The sequence below is a fragment of the Orcinus orca genome, chromosome 1 (genome assembly GCF_937001465.1).
Source record: "Orcinus orca chromosome 1, mOrcOrc1.1, whole genome shotgun sequence".
In the NCBI taxonomy this organism is placed as follows: Eukaryota; Metazoa; Chordata; class Mammalia; order Artiodactyla; family Delphinidae; genus Orcinus; species Orcinus orca.
Genome location: NC_064559.1, coordinates 37262960 through 37283190, shown reverse-complemented (window position 1 = coordinate 37283190; position 20231 = coordinate 37262960). Strand labels below are relative to the sequence as shown.

The window sequence follows — 20231 nt, the reverse complement described above, 5'->3', positions numbered from 1 at the left end:
TCGTAATTTTTTACAGACTCTAACTCACTCGTTGTCAACCATATGTTGCCACAAATGATTAACCTTACTCCTGTGAAATACTGTGGCCAAAATTCCAATTTTAAAAGGGAAATTTGAGACAATTTCATTAAGGAATTCCTACCTGTTTTTAAAAAGGCGATCAACGGTCAATGTGCACAGATTGAGATGCACCTTGAGCAAATGCTTGGGTTCCAAAAGAAAAAGAAAAGCTTACTATTCTCAAAGGTTCATAGCATAAATGCACAAAAATGTAGGAAAGCTTTGAAAAGAAACTGCCTGTGCAGAGCACTGACAGTCATCACCCCAAAATCACTGGAAACAACAATCCAAGAAAAAAACCACAAAGGCGTTTCCAGCTCCTGAAGTACATTCCATCTCCTTTTTTATCAGTGATCCAACTAGTGCCATAGCATATTCAAATCCTACTTTCATTTTCAACATTTGAGTTGTTGAAAACGTTTTGAATTCAGTTTATGTATTAGGTACCTGATATTTTCCTGATTTGTTTGCAGAGTATGAGGATGGACACCACTGCCTTCTTTGGGATGCAGATGGATAACTGCTTCTTTCAAGTTTTCATCTGTATTGTTGCTAATTGACAATGGAGAAAAATAGGAAAAATATTTTAAATATATAACTTTCAGTGTTGAAAGAAATGAGTAGCTTTCATTTTGAAATTTAGGCCATACTTTATTTCAAGTTTCTCAAATCTTTGAAGATATCTAAAAAGAAAAACCAAATCCCACATTTCAAGTCTAGGTAAAAACTTGCATTAGGAAATAATAATAAAACCATCCTATTCATTGTGTCAGAAGATTCTAACTTGCTTATAGACAAGTGTCCATACTTAAAATAACACATTTCACTATTTCCAATGTAATTTTGATTAGTAAATATTGTTCACCACAATACTGTGACATTTAGTTAGGCTTCACAATCTGAATGGCTTTGCACTGCAATTTTACACAAGGCTTCTTTCTTTCCATGTAGTGAAGATGTAAGTTTTGTTTTCTGTACCGTTAATACCCACAGTTAGGAGAGCAGCAGTAGTTTTCATGAAGGTATATAGAACTGAGAGTATACAGAAGTACTTAATTACTTTTAAATGTCAATAATAACAATCATGTGTAAATAACAATAAATAGAGTTAACTTTTCTGACATTCACCATATGTGAGAACCTGTGTTAAGTGAGGTAGAATCTATTATTTTACCTATTTTGTAGGGAAGGAAAGTAGAGTTTAGACAGGATATGTATCTTGTTGAGGGTCTCATAGTAGTAAGTGAGTGTGAACACATGTCTTACCGATTGCAAAGCCCAGGGTCTTACCGGGTATGCTCCTCTGCCTTTGTGGGTCATTTAATCAGCACTTCACTTTACATAAATGAAATGATGAATCACACGATACCAGTACCTTTAGACTTCAGGTCTAGGTTGGTATTAGGGATTTAAGAATGGAAGCACAAAGAGTTCACTCACTCCACCACTTCCCAGCACTTCCTCATTATTCCTCTTTACACTCTCATGGGGGTTAGATGGTGGTACCACTTGAGACAAAGAGGAGACTGTGAGTCAGGAGCAAATTGTCCACAGGATGAGGAAGGGCCACTTGAGATTCATGCATGAGGAAGCGTAGAGGGCTGGACAGCCACGTTGCATGGGCGTCCAAGGAGCAGTGACTAGGTGGTTAGGTGAGTAATGGCCTGAAAGTGGTCTTGGATGCTGAGTGGTACATGGGGCGTGAGAGGATACAACCTTAGTGAGTATGTGTTCAAAGAATGGCTGTGCAGGTGGTTGATGGTGGCTAATGTGAATACAGAGTAATGCAGTGAGCCTTTCCAGAGAGCGGCCTTAATAATTTTGAACTCTATGCATAATACTAATGAAGACTTCAGGCTTTATCTAAATGTGGACAAGGGGCTATTTTGTATAGAAATTGGAGCGAATCAGAGGCAAAAACAACAGGTAAGGATTATTGGGCTCTGAATGGAGGAATCTATTATTTCTCAGTAATCAGTGCATGACTTATCTTGCTTAACATTTGTCACAAATTATTGAGCTAGTAAATACATAGTAAAATACCAAGTGTGCAGATAAGACCTTTTTTAAAAAAAAACTAGTGAAATGTCAAGCCAGTGAGGTTATATCACAGAAAAAAACCTTGCATGAACAAATAGGAAAATTGTCACTAAACCTTAATAAGACAGAGGCCCTTACAGAAATATTATAATTCTCTTGTAGGCTAATAACTCAAAATAGAGTGAAAAATGAGAGTTTGTCTACCATTCTCTAGAAAGATACTGACTCATTATACCAGAGTAGCTAAGACAAATCCAATAAAATAGAGGGACAAAAAAAGGATTATTGAAAGAAAGAGGAAATATTTCAACCCTGTACTATACACAGTTCTAGATACTGAAATTCAGTGATACAAAATCAGATTCAGAAATGGGCAAAGAAAATTATCAACAGAACGTGTGAAAGGGTTCATGATTTTGCTTCAGATAACTTGGACTAGAGCCTTAACTCTTAACAACTTTCCACTGATATGATTTTAAGTAAGTCACTGAATTTCTCTGCATCTCAGAGGCTTCTCTGCTTTGGGATGATAATATTATTGGGTCTACCTACTTCACAGAGTTGTTTTGAGGGCCAAAGAAGACCACAAATGGTAAAGCATTTTGTAAACAATGTTTTAGCTGTTGCTATTCTTACTACTAGTCTTGACTACTGTAAAAGTGGAGATCAAAAGTCATTAAATAAAAATTATTTTGAGTCCCTTGTAGGTAGGTGGTCCCTGTTCACAAGTAGCTCATTGTCTGCAGAGGGGCATAGTGAGGAGTGTAGTGGACACCAAGAAGACAAGAGAGAATTTAAAGAGTGTGAGAAAGGACAATTCAGGGAGAGCAGGAAATGGCTAGCTTGTTTGCAAGAAGTTCTGCTCTGATACTTTGTTTTTTTAAAAGTTTATATTGGCATCCTCTGTGCATATCAAAACTACAATTTCTGTAAAGCTTCCTTAGGAGACTGTATTTGCTTAGAACATTTGCTATAGAAAACTGTTCATTTAAAGTTCAAACTGTTTCTCCTGGATATAGTTTGCTCCTATCTCATTGACTTTGACCACATTGATTTTGTTATAATTACATCAACTAGTACACAAGCTGTGTATGTTCTATTCCCAGTCAAAAACATTTCTTGGGCTTCCCTTATGGCTCAGTGGTTGAGAGTCCGCCTGCTGATGCAGGGGACACAGGTTCGTGCCCCGGTCTGGGAAGATCCCACATGCCGCAGAGTGGCTGGGCCCGTGAGCCATGGCCGTTGAGCCTGTGCGTCCGGAGCCTGTGCTCCGCAACAGAAGAGGCCACAACAGTGAGAGGCCCGCGTACTGCAAAAAAAAAAAACCAAAAAAACAAAAAAAAAAACCACATTTCTTTATTTAGATCTGAATCCTTGCAAGGTTTTGGCAAGTTTAAAAAATAAATGGAGTTTATAAAAGATTATTATTAGTTTTTAAAAATTTTTATTTATTTACTTATACAACAGGTTCTTACTACTCATCAATTTTATACACATCAGTGTATACATGTCAATCCCAATCTCCCAGTTCATCACACCAACCCCTGCCCACCTCCGCCGCTTTCCCCCCTTGGTGTCTGTATGTTTTTTCTCTACTTATAAGTCTCAATTTCTGCTCTGTAAACCGGTTCATCTGTACCACTTTCTAGGTTCCACATATATGCATTAATATACATTATTGGTTTTTCTCTTTCTGACTTACTTCACTCTGTATGACAGTCTCTAGATGCATCCACGTCTCCACAAATGACCCACTTTCGTTCCTTTTTATGGCTGAGTAATATTCCATTGTATATATGTACCACAACTTCTTTATCCATTCGTCTGTCAGTGGGCATTTAGGTTGCTTCCATGACCTGGCTATTGTAAATAGTGCTGCAATGAACATTGGGGTGCATGTGTCTTTTTGAATTATGGTTTTCTCTGGGAATATGCCTAGTAGTGGGATTGCTGGATCATATGGTAATTCAATTTTTAGATTTTTAAGGAACTTCCATACTGTTCTCCATAGTGGCTATATCAATTTACATTCCCACCAACAGTGCAAGAGGGTTCCCTTTTCTCCACACCTTCTCCAGCATTTTTTATTTGTAGATTTTCTGATGATACCCATTCTAACCAGTGTGAGGTGATACCTCATTGTACTTTTGATTTGCATTTCTCTAACAATTAGTGATGTTGAGCAGCTTTTCATGTGCCTCTAGGCCATCTGTATGTCTTCTTTGGAGAGATGTCCATTTAGGTCTTCTGCCCATTTTTGCATTGGGTTGTTTGTTTCTTTAATATTGAGCTGCATGAGCTGTTTATGTATTTTGGAGATTAATTCTTTGTCCGTTGATTCGTTTGCAAATATTTTCTCCCATTCTGAGGGTTGTCTTTTTGTCTTGTTTATGGTTTCCTTTGCTGTGCAAAAGCTTTGAAGTTTCATTAGGTCTCATTTGTTTATTTTTGTTTTTATTTCCATGACTCTAGGAGATAGATCAAAAAATTTGTTGCTGTGATTTATGTCAAAGAGTGTTCTTCCTATGCTTTCCTCTAAGAGTTTTATAGTGCCTGGTCTTAGAGACATTTAGGTCTCTAATCCATTTTGAGTTTATTTTTGTGTACAGTGTTAGGAATTGTTCTAATTTCATTCTTTTACATGTAGCTGTCCAGTTTTCCCAGCACCACTTATTGAAGACACTGTCTTTTCTCCATTGTATATCCTTGCCTCCTTTGTCATAGGTTAGTTGACCATAGGTGCGTGGGTTTATCTCTGGGCTTTCTATCCTGTTCCATTGATCTATATTTCTTTTTTTGTGCCAGTACCATATTGTCTTGATTACTGTAGCTTTGTAGTATAGTCTGAAGTCAGGGAGTCTGATTCCTCCTGCTCTGCTTTTTCCCCTCAAGACTGCTTTGGCTATTCAGGGTCTTTGTGTCTCCATACAAATTTTAAGATTTTTTGTTCCAGTTCTGTAAAAAATGCCATTGGTAATTTGATAGGGATTGCATTGAATCTGTAGATTGCTTTGGGTAGTATAATCATTTTCACAATATTGGTTCTTCCAATCCAAGAACATGGTATATCTCTCCATCTGTTGGTATCATCTTTAATTTATTTCATCAATGTCTTATAGTTTTCTGCATACAGGTCTTTTGTCTCCCTATGTAGGTTTATTCCTAGGTATTTTATTCTTTTTGTTGCAATGGTAAATGGGAGTGTTTCCTTAATTTCTGTTTCAGATTTTTCATCATTAGTGTATAGGAATGCAAGAGAGTTCTGACATTAATTTTGTATCCTGCAACTTTACCACATTCATTGATTAGCTCTAGTAGTTTCCTGGTGGCATCTTTAGGGTACTCTACGTATAGTATCATGTCATCTGCAAACAGTGACAGTTTTACTTCTTCTTTTCCATTTTGTATTCCTTCTATTTCTTTTTCTTCTCTGATTGCTGTGTCTAGGACTTCCAAAACTATGTTGAGTAATAGTGGTGCGAGTGGACATCCTTATCTTGTTCCTGATCTTAGAGGAAATGCTTTCAGTTTTTCACCATTGAGGATGATGGTGGCTGTGGGTTTGTCATATATGGCCTTTATTATGTTGAGGTAGGTTCCCTCTATGCTTACTTTCTGGAGGGTTTTTATCATAAATGGGTGTTGAATTTTGTCAAAACCTTTTTCTGCATCTATTGAGATGATCATATGGTTTTTCTTCTTCAATTTGTTAATATGGTGTATCACATTGATTGATTTGCATATATTGAAGAATCCTTGCATCCCTGGGATAACTGCCACTTGATCACGGTGTATGATCCTTTTAATGTGTCATTGGATTCTGTTTGCTAGTATTTTGTTGTGGATTTTTGCATCTATATTCATCAGTGATATTGGTCTGTAATTTTCTTTGTTTTGTAGTATCTTTGTCTGGTTTTGGTATCAGGGTGATGGTGACCTCGTAGAATGAGTTTGGGAGTGTTCCTTCCTCTGCAATTTTTTGGAAGAGTTTGAGAAGGATGGGTGTTAGCTCTTCTCTAAATATTTGATAGAATCCACCTGTGAAGCCATCTGGTCCTGGACTTTTGTTTGTTGGAAGATATTTAATTCCAGTTTCAATTTCATCACTTGGGATTAGTGTGTTCATATTTAATATTTCTTCCTGGTTCAGTCTTGGAAGGTCATACCTTTCTGACAATTTGTCCATTTCTTCCAGGTTGTCCATTTTATTGGCATAGAGTTGCTTGTAGTAGTCTCTTAGGATACTTTGTACTTCTGCAGTGTCTGTTGTAACTTCTCCTTTTTCATTTCTAATTTTATTGATTTGAGTCCTCTCCTTCTTTTTCTTCAGGAGTCTGACTAATGGTTTATCAATTTTGTTTATCTTCTCAAAGAACCATCTTTTAGTTTTATTGGTCTTTGCTATTGTTTTCTTTGTTTCTATTTCATTTATTTCTGCTCTGATCTTGATGATTTCTGTCCTGCTAACATTGGGTTTTGTTTGTTCTTCTTTCTCTACTTCCCTTAGGTTTAACATTAGATTGTTTATTTGAGATTTTCCTTGTTTCTTGAGGTAGACTTGTAAAGGTATAAACTTCCCTCTTAGAACTGCTTTTGCTGCATCCCACAGGTTTTGGATTGTTGTGTTTTCATTGTCATTTGTCTCTAGGTAATTTTTGATTTCCTCTTTGATTTCTTCAGTGATCTCTTGGTTATTTAGTAACGTATTGTTTAGCCTCTATGTATTTGTGTTTTTTATGTTTTTTTCCCTGTAATTGATTTCTAATCTCATAGCGTTGTGGTCAGAAAAGATGCTTGATATGATTTCAATTTTCTTAAATTTACTGAAGCTTGATTTATGACCCAAGATATGATCTATCCTGGAGAATGTTCCGTGCGCACTCGCGAAGAAAGTATAATCTGCTGTTTTGGGATGGAATGTCCTATAAATATCAATTAAATCTATCTGGTCTATTGTGTCATTTAAAGCTTGTGTTTCCTTATTAATTTTCTGTTTGGATGATCTGTTCATTGGTGTTAGTGAGGTGTTAAAGTCCCCCACTGTTATTGTGTTACTGTCGATTTCCTCTTTTAGAGCTGTTAGCCGTTGCCTTATGTATTGAGGTGCTCCTATGTTGGGTGCATATATATTTATAATTGTTATATCTTCTTTTTGGATTGATCCCTTGAATGTTACGTAGTGTCCTTCCTTGTCTCTTATAACATTCTGTATTTTAAAGTCTATTTTATCTGATATGAGTATTGCTACTCCAGCTTTCTTTTGATTCCCATTTACATGGAATATCTTTTTCCATCCCCTCATTTTCAGTTTGTATGTGTCCCTAGGCCTGAAGTGGGTCTCTTGTAGACAGCATATATATGGGTCTTGTTTTTTTATCCATTCAGCAAGCCTGTGTCTTTTGGTTGGAGCATTTAATCCATTCATGTTTAAGGTAATTATCGATATGTATGTTCCTATTTCCATTTTCTTTATTGTGTTGGGCTTGTTTTTGTAGGTCCTTTTCTTCTCTTGTGTTTCCCACTTAGATAAGTTCCTTTAGCATTTGTTGTAGAGCTGGTTTGGTGGTGCTGAATTCTTTTAGCTTTTGCTCATCTGTAAAGGTTTTGATTTCTCCATGGAATCTGAATGAGATCAGTGCTGGGTAGAGTATCTTGGTTGTAGGTCCTTCCCTTTCATCACTTTAAGTATATCATGCCATTCCCTTCTGGCTTGTAGAGTGTCTGCTGAGAAATCAGCTGTTAACATTATGGGAGTTCCCTTGTATGTTATTTGTCATTTTTCCCTTGCTGCTTTCAATAATTTTTCTTTGTGTTTAATTCTTGCCAATTTGATTACTATGTGTCTCGGTGTGTTTCTCCTTGGGTTTATCCTGTATTGGACTCTCTGCACTTCCTGGACTTGGGTGGTATTTCCCTTCCCATGTTAGGGAAGTTTTCCACTATAATCTCTTCAAATGTTTTCTCTGGTCCTTTCTCTCTCTCTTCTCCTTCTGAGACCCCTATAATGCAAATGTTCTTGCATTTAATGTTGTCCCAGAGGTCTCTTCAGCTGTCTTCATTTCTTTTCATTCTTTTTTCTTTATTCTGTTCTGCAGCAGTGAATTCCACCATTCTATCTTCCAGCTCACTTATCCATTCTTCTGCCTCAGTTATTCTGCTATTGATTTCTTCTAGTGTATTTTTCATTTCAGTTATTGTATTGTTCATCTCTGTTTGCTTGTTCTTTAATTCTTCTAGATCTTTGTTAAACATTTCTTGCATCTTCTCAATCTTTGCCTCCATTCTTTTTCTGAGGTCCTGGATCATCTTCACTATCATTATTTTGAATTCTTTTTCTGGAAGATTGCCTCTCTCCATTTCATTTAGTTGTTTTTCTGGGGTTTTATCTTGTTCTTCATCTGGTACATAGCCCTCTGCCTTTTCATCTTGTCTATCTTTCTGTGAATGTGGTTTTTGTTCCATAGGCTGCAGGATTGTAGTTCTTCTTGCTTCTGCTGTCTGCCCTCTGGTGGATGAGGCTATCTAAGAGGCTCGTGCACGTTTCCTGATGGGAGGGACTGGTGGTGGGTAGAGCTGGCTGTTGCTCTGGTGGGCAGAGCTCAGTAAAACTTTAATCTGCTTGTCTGCTGATGGGTGGGGCTGGGTTCCCTCCCTGTTGTTTTTTTGGCCTAAGGCGACCCAACACTGGAGCCTAGCTGGGCTCTTTGGTGGAGCTAATGGTGGATTCTGGGAGGGCTCACACCAAGGAGTACTTCTCAGAACTTCTGCTGCCAGTGTCTTTGTCCTCACGGTGAGGCACAGCCAACCCCCACCTCTGCAGGAGACCCTCCAACACTAGCAGGTAGGTCTGGTTCAGTCTCCTATGGGGTCACTGCTCCTTCTTCTCAGTCCCAATGTAGACACTACTTTGTGTGTGCCGTCCAAGAGTGGAGTCTCTGTTTCCCCCTGTCCTGTCAAAATGTTGCAATCAAATCCCGCTAGCCTTCAAAGTGTCATTATCTAGGAATTCCTCCTGCCATTGCCGGACCCCCAGGTTCAGAAGCCTGACGTGGGGCTCAGAATCTTCACTCCAGTGGCTGGACTTCTATGGTATAAGTGTTCTCCAGTTTGTGAGTCACCCACCCAGTGTGACTGGGTGGGATTTGATTTTATTGTGGTTGTGCCCCTCCTACAGTCTCATTGTTGCTTCTCCTTTGTCTTTGCATGTGGGGTATCTTTTTTGGTGAGTTCCAGTGTCTTCCTGTTGATGATTGTTCAGCAGTTAGTTTTGATTCTGGTGTTCTCAAAAGAGGGAGTGAGAGTGGTCATTCTACTCCTTCATCTTGAACCAATCTCAAAGATTATTATCTTTTTAAAATACCCATGCAAAACCTTAATTCTTCCACACTGACAGCCTGGGTATGTGTGCCAGTGGGACACACTTTCTAACTTCTTGTGCCCTGATAGGGTCAGTGTATAGAGGTTGGAGTCTGAAATGTTTTAGCAAAACAAGGATACCAACATTCTCATCAACACCCTTGTAAAAATTCCTTCTATTTTCTCTTTTGCAAAATTTGAGTCCTTCATAAATTCTATGCTTTTAAAAAAAGTGTTCTTCTTATCATATATATATTTTTAAAGAAAGTAACAGACACAAAATGGAACCATTTGATCCCAAGACTTAATTGCAGTTTTGACCTGCAGAAATTAATCTTAATCAACCAGTCTGAAATTTTCTGGTCAGCATCAATAAGGTAATCTGTTATGTAGGTCCTCTCCACCTCCCAGAGGAAGAAGAGGTAATCAATTTCATAAATCCTTGCTGTCTAACACCTCTGCCCTGCCTCCAAAGAAGATGTCCTGATTTAAAAATAATCCTTGTTTCCCTGAATAGCTCCTTTGCCCCACCCTTCTTCCTATGAAAACCTTCCGTTTGTACAACTCCTCTGTGCATCCTTCTAGTTGCTAAATGGGATGCTGCCCAATCCATGAATCTTTTAATAAAGCCAATTAGATCTTCAAATTTACCCAGCTGAATTTTTTTGTTTTTAATAGTATAAATCCTTCTTTATGCCTAATATGTGTCATCAGCCTTCTTTATAAGAATTATCACCTCTGTTTATGCAGTACTTCTTTTTTGAGGTTTTCTTTGTAAAAAATTAATCCCCATAAACCAAAAATAAATAGAGTTGAGGGACCAGAAGGGGGAGTTCTCCTGCCCTAGGAAGACAACAGAGACTAGCAGGAAGAAGAAAGACTCCTTTTCTTTCCTGGAAAGGGCTCAGCCAATGAAAACTCATGGACTCTTTGTTTACTACAGCCTGCCCAACTTCCTTTTCCTCCCAAGAAAAGCACTCTCCTTCCCTTGTCATGCAGGGACTTGCATATGACTCACCATGGTTGCAGACTTCAAATTGCTATTCTCTGTGGATCCCAAATAAACCCATTTTTGCTGGAGAAATAATTGGCAGTCTATCTGTTTTAGGTCAACATCTTTTACATCTCTTTGGCTTCCAAGAAGCAGCAAATAGAGTTATAAACATATTCTAGGAGAATATGGCCGTACTTACCCTTTTTTGCGCTTTAGAATTATCAAACAGGAAACAATGACAGGTAAAATCAAGAGGATCATACCAAAGAACATGCCTAGGCAGTAAAACATGGTAATTAAATGCATGGAAAATATAAACTGTAGGTTTCAAACTGTGTCTTAATGAGTTTTTAAAAAGTAAGTATAGGGCTTCCCTGGTGGCACAGTGGTTGACAGTCTGCCTGCCGATGCAGGGGACACGGGTTCGTGCCCCAGTCCGGGAAGATCCCACATGCCGCGGAACGGCTAGGCCCGTGAGCCATGGCCGCTAAGCCTGCGCGTCCGGAGCCTGTGCTCCGCAACGAGAGAGGCCACAACAGTGAGAGGCCCGCGTACCGCAAAAAAAAAAAAAAAAAAAAAACCCAATAAAAAGTAAGTATAAATTCTGTTTTTAAAACACGCCCCCCACAGGCTTATCTTTAAGATTTCCCCTCCGCTCCAGGTTTAATCTAGCATATTAGTCTTATTACCCCAGGGTTATAAATGAGCAGTGAGAGAGCAGTTTGTGACCTTTGTCCAACAGCAGCATTTCAATAAGTGGGTGAGAACAAGCACTGGAGCTCCTCTGCTCAGCTCGCCATGACCCTGCATGTCTCTTGTGTGAGGCGCAAGGCACGAGCTACTCTATGCAGCAGACTCTACTGATTCTCTTAGAAACTCTACCACAGAACTATTCCTCTCACATAGGCAGATCACAGAAATGGGCTTAGAAAATTTGTCTTTGTGGCTTTCAATTTATGCAAATGGGCATGACTACCATCCTGAAGACTATTCCCAGGTTATAAACTAAAGAGCAAGTTGCCTTCTCCAGACACATTAAAATAGGAAGAATGCTTCTTTTTTTATAATGGTTCAAAGATAGTAAGGGAACTTTGATAAAGGACACTCACTCTATATGCATATAAGGATACCAGTTTTGCTACACTATGGCCTGAATTCATTATTCTTTTCTTTCTAATTAAAATTGCAGTCTAGGATATTTTGATCTCTCTTTTTACATTTCACTTATTATCAGTGGATACCTACTGTTAAGGATGTTTCCTCAGCAAACCCTTCATAAAACTTACCAGCTATGAGCTCATCACTCGTGCCTAAAAGGAAGCAAAAGCCACAAAAAACATCAGTCTGGCACACAATATGATCAAACAGGAGCTCTCAGCCAGTTATAATTCATCCTGATTTTTTTCTGTACAGATTCTTAACTTTTCTCTAATATAAAAAGCCATTGGTTTTAGTCACACAATCTCATATTATTTTGTGTACGCAGCAAAGTCTCTTTTTTTCTTTTAAAATTACTGTTTTGTCATAAAAGTAGTATAATTAGAGCAGAGAGTTTATAAAACAGAACAAAAGAAAAATATCATCCATAATCCTACTATCCTGAAATACTTTAGTACATTCCCTTCTAGTACATTTTCTCATGCATCTAAGTTTTTACATAGTTATAGAATATCTAATCTTTGAACAGTTGAATTAAGTGCTCAACATATGTTAACTTTTACAACCTTTATTATTACCACAACCAACACTACTGCTATGTGTATAACATTATTAACACTTCATTATATTTTTAACATATTTCTCATCTGTCTACTGCTTTCTTATTTACTTTTAAAAGTTCATAAGTTCTAAGTCAAATTTGTTGACCTTTTATAATTTTCTCTATCATATCAAAATTTTCCAAAAGTTGTTTTTCTTTTTCTAGCTGTTTTATCTTCTTTTTTTTCCTTTTCTACTTTAGCTTTCCTATGTTGACTTTTAAAACTTTTAACTATTTATTAAATCTGGTATTTATTGTAAGATATAAAGAAAGGTTCCAAATTTTTTCAGTGCTACGTATACTATTTGATCATCTTTTTCTTCCCCTTGGATTGATGGTGTCTCCGTTATTAGATTGTTTTCTGTAAGATACTTTAATTTCTATTTATACTAGCTCTATTTTATTAATATCTACTTTATTCCATTTTTAATAAAGATAAGTCTATTTTCGGTGATATAAAATGATTTATGTATTGTGACTTTCTATTTTAATATCTGGCAGGTCAGTCCCCCAACATTATGTGAATTTTCTGTCTCTCACAGCCACATCGTTAGAATACTCAAAAGACATTCAGATAGGCAGTGATCTTTTTGCCAAAGAAATGAATATAATTTGATATTAAGGGAGTATCAAGTTTATAATTTAGAAATATTATTTGCGAGTGAGCTTTGTTAATGCATTTAAGGCATTAACTGTAAAAAAAATTGTATCTTGAACAGTCTTGGTATTCAACCACATAATTTAAGTAAGAGTGATAAGAATGGGGGAGAAGAGAAGGCTAAGACTAATTTAGATTAAGGAAGGTTATTCATTATTCATTTTGCTCATCTGTTACTTGATGTGTACAAGTTTAAGGTTTAGGATTTTCTATTTTACATCACCCTCTAGTTGCCAGCAGAAGGCTACCCTTCTACAGATCTCAATGACACATGATTCCTAAATCACTGTATCCAATGTACCAGGTTAAAATCCTGTAGTCTACACCAGTGTGGGAGTGCAAGTTGGAAGGTGATCCCCGACTCATGCTGAAAACATTCTTGAAGGCCTGCTCTACCACTAATCTGCTACTGAATTTTAAGACCCATAGGATGTAATCAAATTATTACTGTGCAATGTATGCAGCAATAGAGTGATAATGGGCAAAAAAGGTTCAGAGGAGTCCCTGAGGAGAGATGGATGGGTTAAGAAGTGTGAGGAGCAAGGCTTGCCTTATTCTCATTGCTAAGGGCTTTTGGGGAAGAATTAGGGACTCTTACTGCACTCCTTAGCTCTTAGCTAATGCACACCATATGGCACACCACCACATTCAGTGTCAGTACAGATGAATGAATGAACAGTAACCAGGGCTGGGAAGGACCTACATTCCTTGCACTTGCACTTACGAGAGGTACATATGGCCAGAGGAGGGTCCCACAGGTCATCTTCCTGGCACTGACTCCAGGGACTGCCTTCCAGAGTATACCCATCTTCACACTCCAAAGTTACATTATCTCCAGAGTGATATACTTTTCTTATTTTCAGTTCCTTCTTGATTCCATTCATAATCTGTGGGAGGCTACACTTTACTTCTGAAATTAGAAAAAGAAAAAAAGAAATTGATATTTTACTGTTAGTTGAAACTTTGCTTCTAGCAAAGATGAGTCATGTCTTCCATCAAAAATTATTGATACCTCTCCTACAACATCTTATTATTTAAAATTATCTGACTTCCCTTTTTATGTAAAGCAAGGGAATATAAATATATTGCTTATAATTATTTTAAATTATCATACCTTAAATTATTGTTAACTCTTCAACAGGAAAGTTATGGAAAGGTTAGGAATTAGGATAACCATGTTCCAGCCTTGGAACCACTTGGGCCACACCATAAGAAAACAGGAATATCATTTTAACTCTCTTTAGGTATACAACGGGTATTTTGTCTCTTGAATAAATGCATATTTCTGGCTCATTTCTATACATAGAACAAAGAAATTAATAAATTATGATTCTGAATTTAAAGTATTAATTTTCTACTTAATTTTATCTCATTTACCTTGTAAAAATTAATAAATAGAAACCTTAAATTAAATAATTAAATAGAGTCTGGAGACCAGAAGGGGGAGCTTTCACACACTGTGATGACAGCAGAGCTCAATAGCAAGAAGAAAGACTCCTCTTCTTTCCTAGCAGCAAATCAGCAAGGAAAAGCCATGGACTCTTTGTTTGCTAGAGCCCTTACAACTTTCTTTTCCCTTCTGTTAAAACAGTTCTCCTTCCTTTGCTATGCGGGGACTTGCATGTGGCTCACCATGGCTGCAGACCCCAAACCGCAATTCTCTGCTGATCCCAAGCAAGACCATTTTTGCTAGAGAAATAACTGGCAGTCTATTTGTTTTCGGCGAACAAGCCCATCCTTTGTTTTGCTTTCTTTCTCTGCCTTGCCACTGATACCTTCCAAGCAAAGCCTGCTTTTCAGTTGTAATGGTCTCAAAATTAGACTAAGTTCTCTTTTTAAAATAAAAACCAACAAGGTAAAGTGGCATTTCTCAAAATATGGTCTGTGGTCCTGCTACATCAAAATATTCTGATGGGTTTGTTAAAAATAGACCTCTGGACTCTACCTCAACATATCAGAGAGTTCTTGAGAATGGAATTTAAGAATCTGTCTTTTTAGGGAAAGGTGTTCAAGATGGTAGCATAGGAAGACCCTAAACTCACCTCCTCCCATGGACACACCAAAATTACAACTACTTACAGAGCAACTACCTATGAAAATGACCTGAATGCTAGCGGGAAAAAAAAAATTTCCATAACTAAAGAGATAAAGAAGGAACCATAATGAGATGAATAGGAGAGGTAGAGACATGGTACAGTCAAGACCCACAGCCTTGGTTGGTGACCCACAAATGGGAAGAATATCATAATCATAAAGGTCCTCCCCGAGGAGTGAGGAGTCTGAGCACTTCACTGGGCTCCCCAGCCAGGGGTCCTGCTCCAGGGAGATGAGCCCCCTAGCTTTGAAACCCAGTGGGGCTTATGTTCGGGAGTGCCAGAGGGTTATAGGAAACAAAAATGTCACTCTTATAGGGCACGTGCAAAGTCTCATATGCTCCGAGTCCCAGCACAGAGGCAGTAGTTTGGAAAGAGCTTCAGTCCGACCTACTTGCTGATCTTGAAGAGCCTCCCAGAGAGGCAGCAGGCAACTGGGATTCCCCTTAGACACTGTTAGCAGCCACTCTGGGGAGCTCACTCTACCGAGATAACAACAGTGCTAGCAAATGCCATTTGGAAATCCTCCCTCTAGCCTATTCGTGCTGGAGGCTTACCACCACCAGTGGGCCTGTACCAGCCCAACCCAACCCAGACATGTACACAGCCATGTGGGGACCTGGCCCCACCCACCAGCAGGACAGCACCTGCCCTGAGTCCCTCTGGGCCATGCAGACAGCCACATAGGGACCTGGCCCCAACCTACGGTGGGCTTGCATGAGCCCTGAGCCCCCAGGGTCATGTAGACAGCCTCATGGGGACCCAGCCACTCATACTAGTGGCCCAGCACCAATGCTGAGCCCACCACCACCACCAGGCTATGCAGACAGCCACACAGGGACACAGTCTTACCCTTCAGTGGACCAGCATCAGCCCCACATCCCCCTGGGTGTGCAGCCAGCCATGAAGGAAGCTTACCCAGCCCTCCAGTGGGCCCACAGCTACTGTACAAAGCATGGCCTAGCAGCCAACTTGGCTAGTTGTCAGCCCCACATACCAGTGTGCCCACAGTAGTTGATACCACCACAAAAGAAGGGCACAAGCATCACACATAGGGGGCGCCCATAGAGCATACAGCGTTCATGACCAAAGGGGAGCATGCTGCTGGAACCACAGGATGTTTCCTACCATGGGCACTTCTTCAAGATCAGGAAACATAATGGACCAACTTAACACACAGATATAAACACTGAATATTGGGCAAAATGAGGAAACTGAGGTGTATGTTCCAAATGACTGAACAAGACAAAATTTCCATAAAAGAAATAACTGAAGTGGAGGTAAGAAAACTACATGATAAAGAGTTCAAGGTAATGGTCATAAAGATACTCACTGAACTCAGGGGAAGAATGGATGAGCACAGTGAGAAGTTTAACAAAGGAATAGAAAATATAAAGAAGAACCAAACAAAGCTGAAGAATACAATAACTGAAATTAAAAATACACTAGAAGGAATCAACAGTAGATTAGATGATGCAGAGGAGTAGATCAGTGATCTGAAAGACAAAGTTATGGAAATCTCTTAAGCCGAACAGAAAAGAGAAAAAAGTTTTTTTAAATGGGGATAGTTTAAGAAACCTCTGGAACAATATCAAGCATACTAACATTCACATGATGGGGGTCCCAGAAGGAGAAGACAGAGACCAAGGGGCAGAGAACTTATTTGAAGAAATAATAGTGGAAAACTTCCTTAACCTGGGAAAGGAAACAGACACCCAAGTAAGGAAGTACAGAGAATCACAAACAAGATGAACCCAAAGAGATTTACACCAAAACACATACTATTAGAGTGGCAAAAAGTGAACGATTAAGAGGGAATATTAAAAACAGCAAGAGAAAAGCAACTAGTTACGTACAAGGGAACCTCCATAAGAATATCAGCTGACTCTTTAACAGAAACTTTGCAGGCCAGAAGGGAGTGGCACAATACAATCAAATGATAAAAGGGGAAAATCTACAAATAAGAATATTCTACCTGGCAAAGTTATCACTCATATTTGAAGGAGAGTTTTACAGACAAATAAAAACTGAAAGAGTTCAGCACCACTAAACTGGCTTTACAAGAAACGTTAAAGGAACTTCTTTAAGTGGAAAAGAAAAGGCCACAATTAGAAATGTGAAAATTATGAAAGAAAATATCTCACTGGTAAAGGCAAAATAGTAGATCAACTATTTATAAAGCTAGCAGGAAGGTTAAAAGACAAAAGTAGGGAAATCATCTATATACAAAATAAGTAGTTAAGGGATACAAAAAACAAAAAGATGTAAAATATGACATCAAAAATATTCAACATTGTTGTGGGAGGAGTAAATATGCAGGGTTGTTAGAATACATTCGAACTTAAGAGATCATCAATTAATCATATATACATCTATATGTAATCATAGATGATAGATAGATAGATAGATGATAGATAGATAGATAGATAGAGAGCTGTTATATATGAACCTCATGGTGACCACAAACCAAAACCTATAATAGATACACACAAAAAAAGAGAGAAAGAAATCCAAAAATAATGCTAAAGAAAGTCATCAAATTGCAAAAGAGGAGAGGAAAAGAAGAAAGAAGAACTACACAACAAAACAATCCCCCAAAATTAACAAAATGGCAATAGGTCCATATCTATGAATAATTACTTTAAATGTAAATGGACTAAATGCTCCAATCAAAAGACAAAGAAAGGCTGAAAGATACAAAGAATTCATACAACTCAACATCAAAAAAACAAACAATCCAATTAAAAAATGGGCAGAGGATCTGAATAGACATTTTCCAAAGAATACATACAGATGACCAGCAGGCATGTGAGAAGATGCTCAGCATCATTAATCACCAGAGAAATGAGAATCAAAGCCATAGTGAGATATCTCCTAACACCTGTCAGCATGGTTAATATCAAAAGAAACAAATAACAAGTGTTAGGAAGGATGTGGAGAAAAGGGAACTCTCATGCACTGTTGTTGGGAATGTAAATTGTACCCACTGTGGAAAACAGTATGAAGATTTTTCAAAAAATTAAAACTAGGGACTTCCCTGGTGGTGCAGTGGTTAAGAATCTGCCTGCCAATGCAGGGCACGTGGGTTCGAGCCCTGCTGTGTGAAGATCCCACATGCTGCAGAGCAACTAAGCCCATGTGCCACAACAACTGAGCCTGCACTCTAGAGCCCATGAGCCACAACTACTGAGCCTGCATGCCACAATTACTGAAGCCTGCACGCCTAGAGCCCATGCTCCGCAACAAGAGAAGCCACTGCCATGAAAAGCACGCACACCACAACAAAGAGTAGCCCCCGGTCTCCACAACTAGAGAAAGCCTGCATGCAGCAACAAAGACCCAATGAAACCAAAATTAAATAAATTAATTAATTAAAAAAATTAAAACTAGAACTACCACATGACAGCAATTCCACTCCTGTGCATTCATCTGAAGAAAATGAAAACACTAATTAGAAAAGATATATGCACCCCATGCTCATTGTAGCATTATTCACAAAAGCCAATATATGGAAGCAACCTAAATACCCATCAATAAATGAATGGAAAAAGAAGATGTGGTATACATACACAATGGAATATTCCTGAGGCATAAAAAGAATGATATCTTACCATCTGCAACAACATGGATGGACCTCGAGGTACTATGCTAAATGACATGGCAGACAGAGAAAGGCAAGTACTACATGATTTCACTTATTGTGGAATCTAAAAACAAAACAAAACAAATGAACAAACATAAGAAAACAGAAACAGAGTTATAGATACCGAGAAGAAACAGGTGATTGCCAGAGGGGAGGGAAATGGGGTGAAGAAACAAATAGGTGAGGGAGATTAAGAGGTACAAACTGTCAGTTGCAAAATACATGGAAAGTAGTGGGATACAAAATTAATGCACAGAAATCTCTTGCGTTCCTATACACTAATGATGAAAAATCTGAAAGAGAAATTAAGGAAACACTCCCATTTACAACTGCAACAAAAATAATAAAATACCTAGGAGTAAACCTACCTAAGGAGACAAAATACCTGTATGCAGAAAACTATAAGACACTGATGAAAGAAATGAAAGATGACACAAACAGATGGAGAGATATACCATGTTCTTGGATTGGAAGAATCAATATTGTGAAAATGACTATACTACCCAAAGCAATCTACAGATTCAATGCAATCCCTATCAAACTACCACTGGCATTTTTCACAGAACTAGAACAAAAAATTTCACAATTTGTATGGAAATACAAAAGACCCTGAATAGTCAGAGCAATCTTGAGAAAGAAAAACAGAGCTGGAGGAATCAGACTCCCTGACTTCAGACTATACTACAAAGCTACAATAATCAAGACAGTATGGTACTGGCACAAAAACAGAAATATAGATCAATGGAACAGGATAGAAAGCCCAGAGATAAACCCACGCACATATGGTCACCTTATCTTTGATAAAGGAGGCAAGAATATACAATGGAGAAAACACAGCCTCTTCAATAAATGATGCTGGGAAAACTGGAAAGCTACATGTAAAAGAATGAAATTAGAACATTTCCTAACATCATAAATGAAAATGAACTCAAAATGGATTAAAGACCTAAATGTAAGGCCAGGCACTATGTTAGAGGAAAACATAGGCAGAACACTCTATGGCATAAATCACAGCAAGATCCTTTTTGACCCACATCCTAGAGACATGGAAATAAAAACTAAAATAAACAAATAGGACCTAATGAAACTTCAAAGCTTTTGCACAGCAAAGGAAACCATAAATAAAATGAAAAGACAACCCTCAGAATGGGAGAAAGTATTTGTAAATGAAGCAACTGACAAAGGATTAATCTCCAAAATATACAAGCAGTTCATGCCGCTCAATATCAAAAAAACAAACAACCGAATTCAAAAATGGGCAGAAGACCTAAACAGACATTTCTCCAAAGAAGATACACAGATTGCCAACCAACACATGAAAGTATGCTCAACATCACTAATCGTTAGAGAAATGCAAATCAAAATTACAATGAGGTCCATTCTCTGGTAGGTCTGTGTCTTTATTCCCGTCTTGCCCCTAGGTTCTTCATGACCAATTTTTTTTTTTTTTAGATTCCATATATATGTGTTAGCATATGGTATTTGTTTTCGTCTTTCTGACCTACTTCACTCTGTATGACAGACTCTAGGTCCATCCACCTCACTACAAATAACTCAATTTTTTTTTTTTTTTTTTTTTTTTGCGGTACGCGGGCCTCTCACTGTTGTGGCCTCTCCTGTTGCGGAGC

General features: G+C 38.1%; 1 protein-coding gene across 29 annotated transcripts in view; it reads right to left on the bottom strand.

Annotated features, from left to right (window-relative positions):
• The window catches only part of CR1 (complement C3b/C4b receptor 1 (Knops blood group)), a 276865-nt gene that overhangs the window by 120119 nt on the left and 136515 nt on the right, over positions 1-20231 (bottom strand). For all 29 annotated transcript variants that reach the window (XM_049702725.1, XM_049702719.1, XM_049702827.1 and 26 more), the window contains 4 exons: positions 13592-13777; positions 11737-11760; positions 10650-10725; positions 508-612 (listed from right to left, as the gene is read on the bottom strand). In XM_049702725.1, the coding sequence (XP_049558682.1) occupies positions 508-612; positions 10650-10725; positions 11737-11760; positions 13592-13777 (391 nt within the window). The remainder of the gene's footprint in view (positions 1-507; positions 613-10649; positions 10726-11736; positions 11761-13591; positions 13778-20231) is intronic.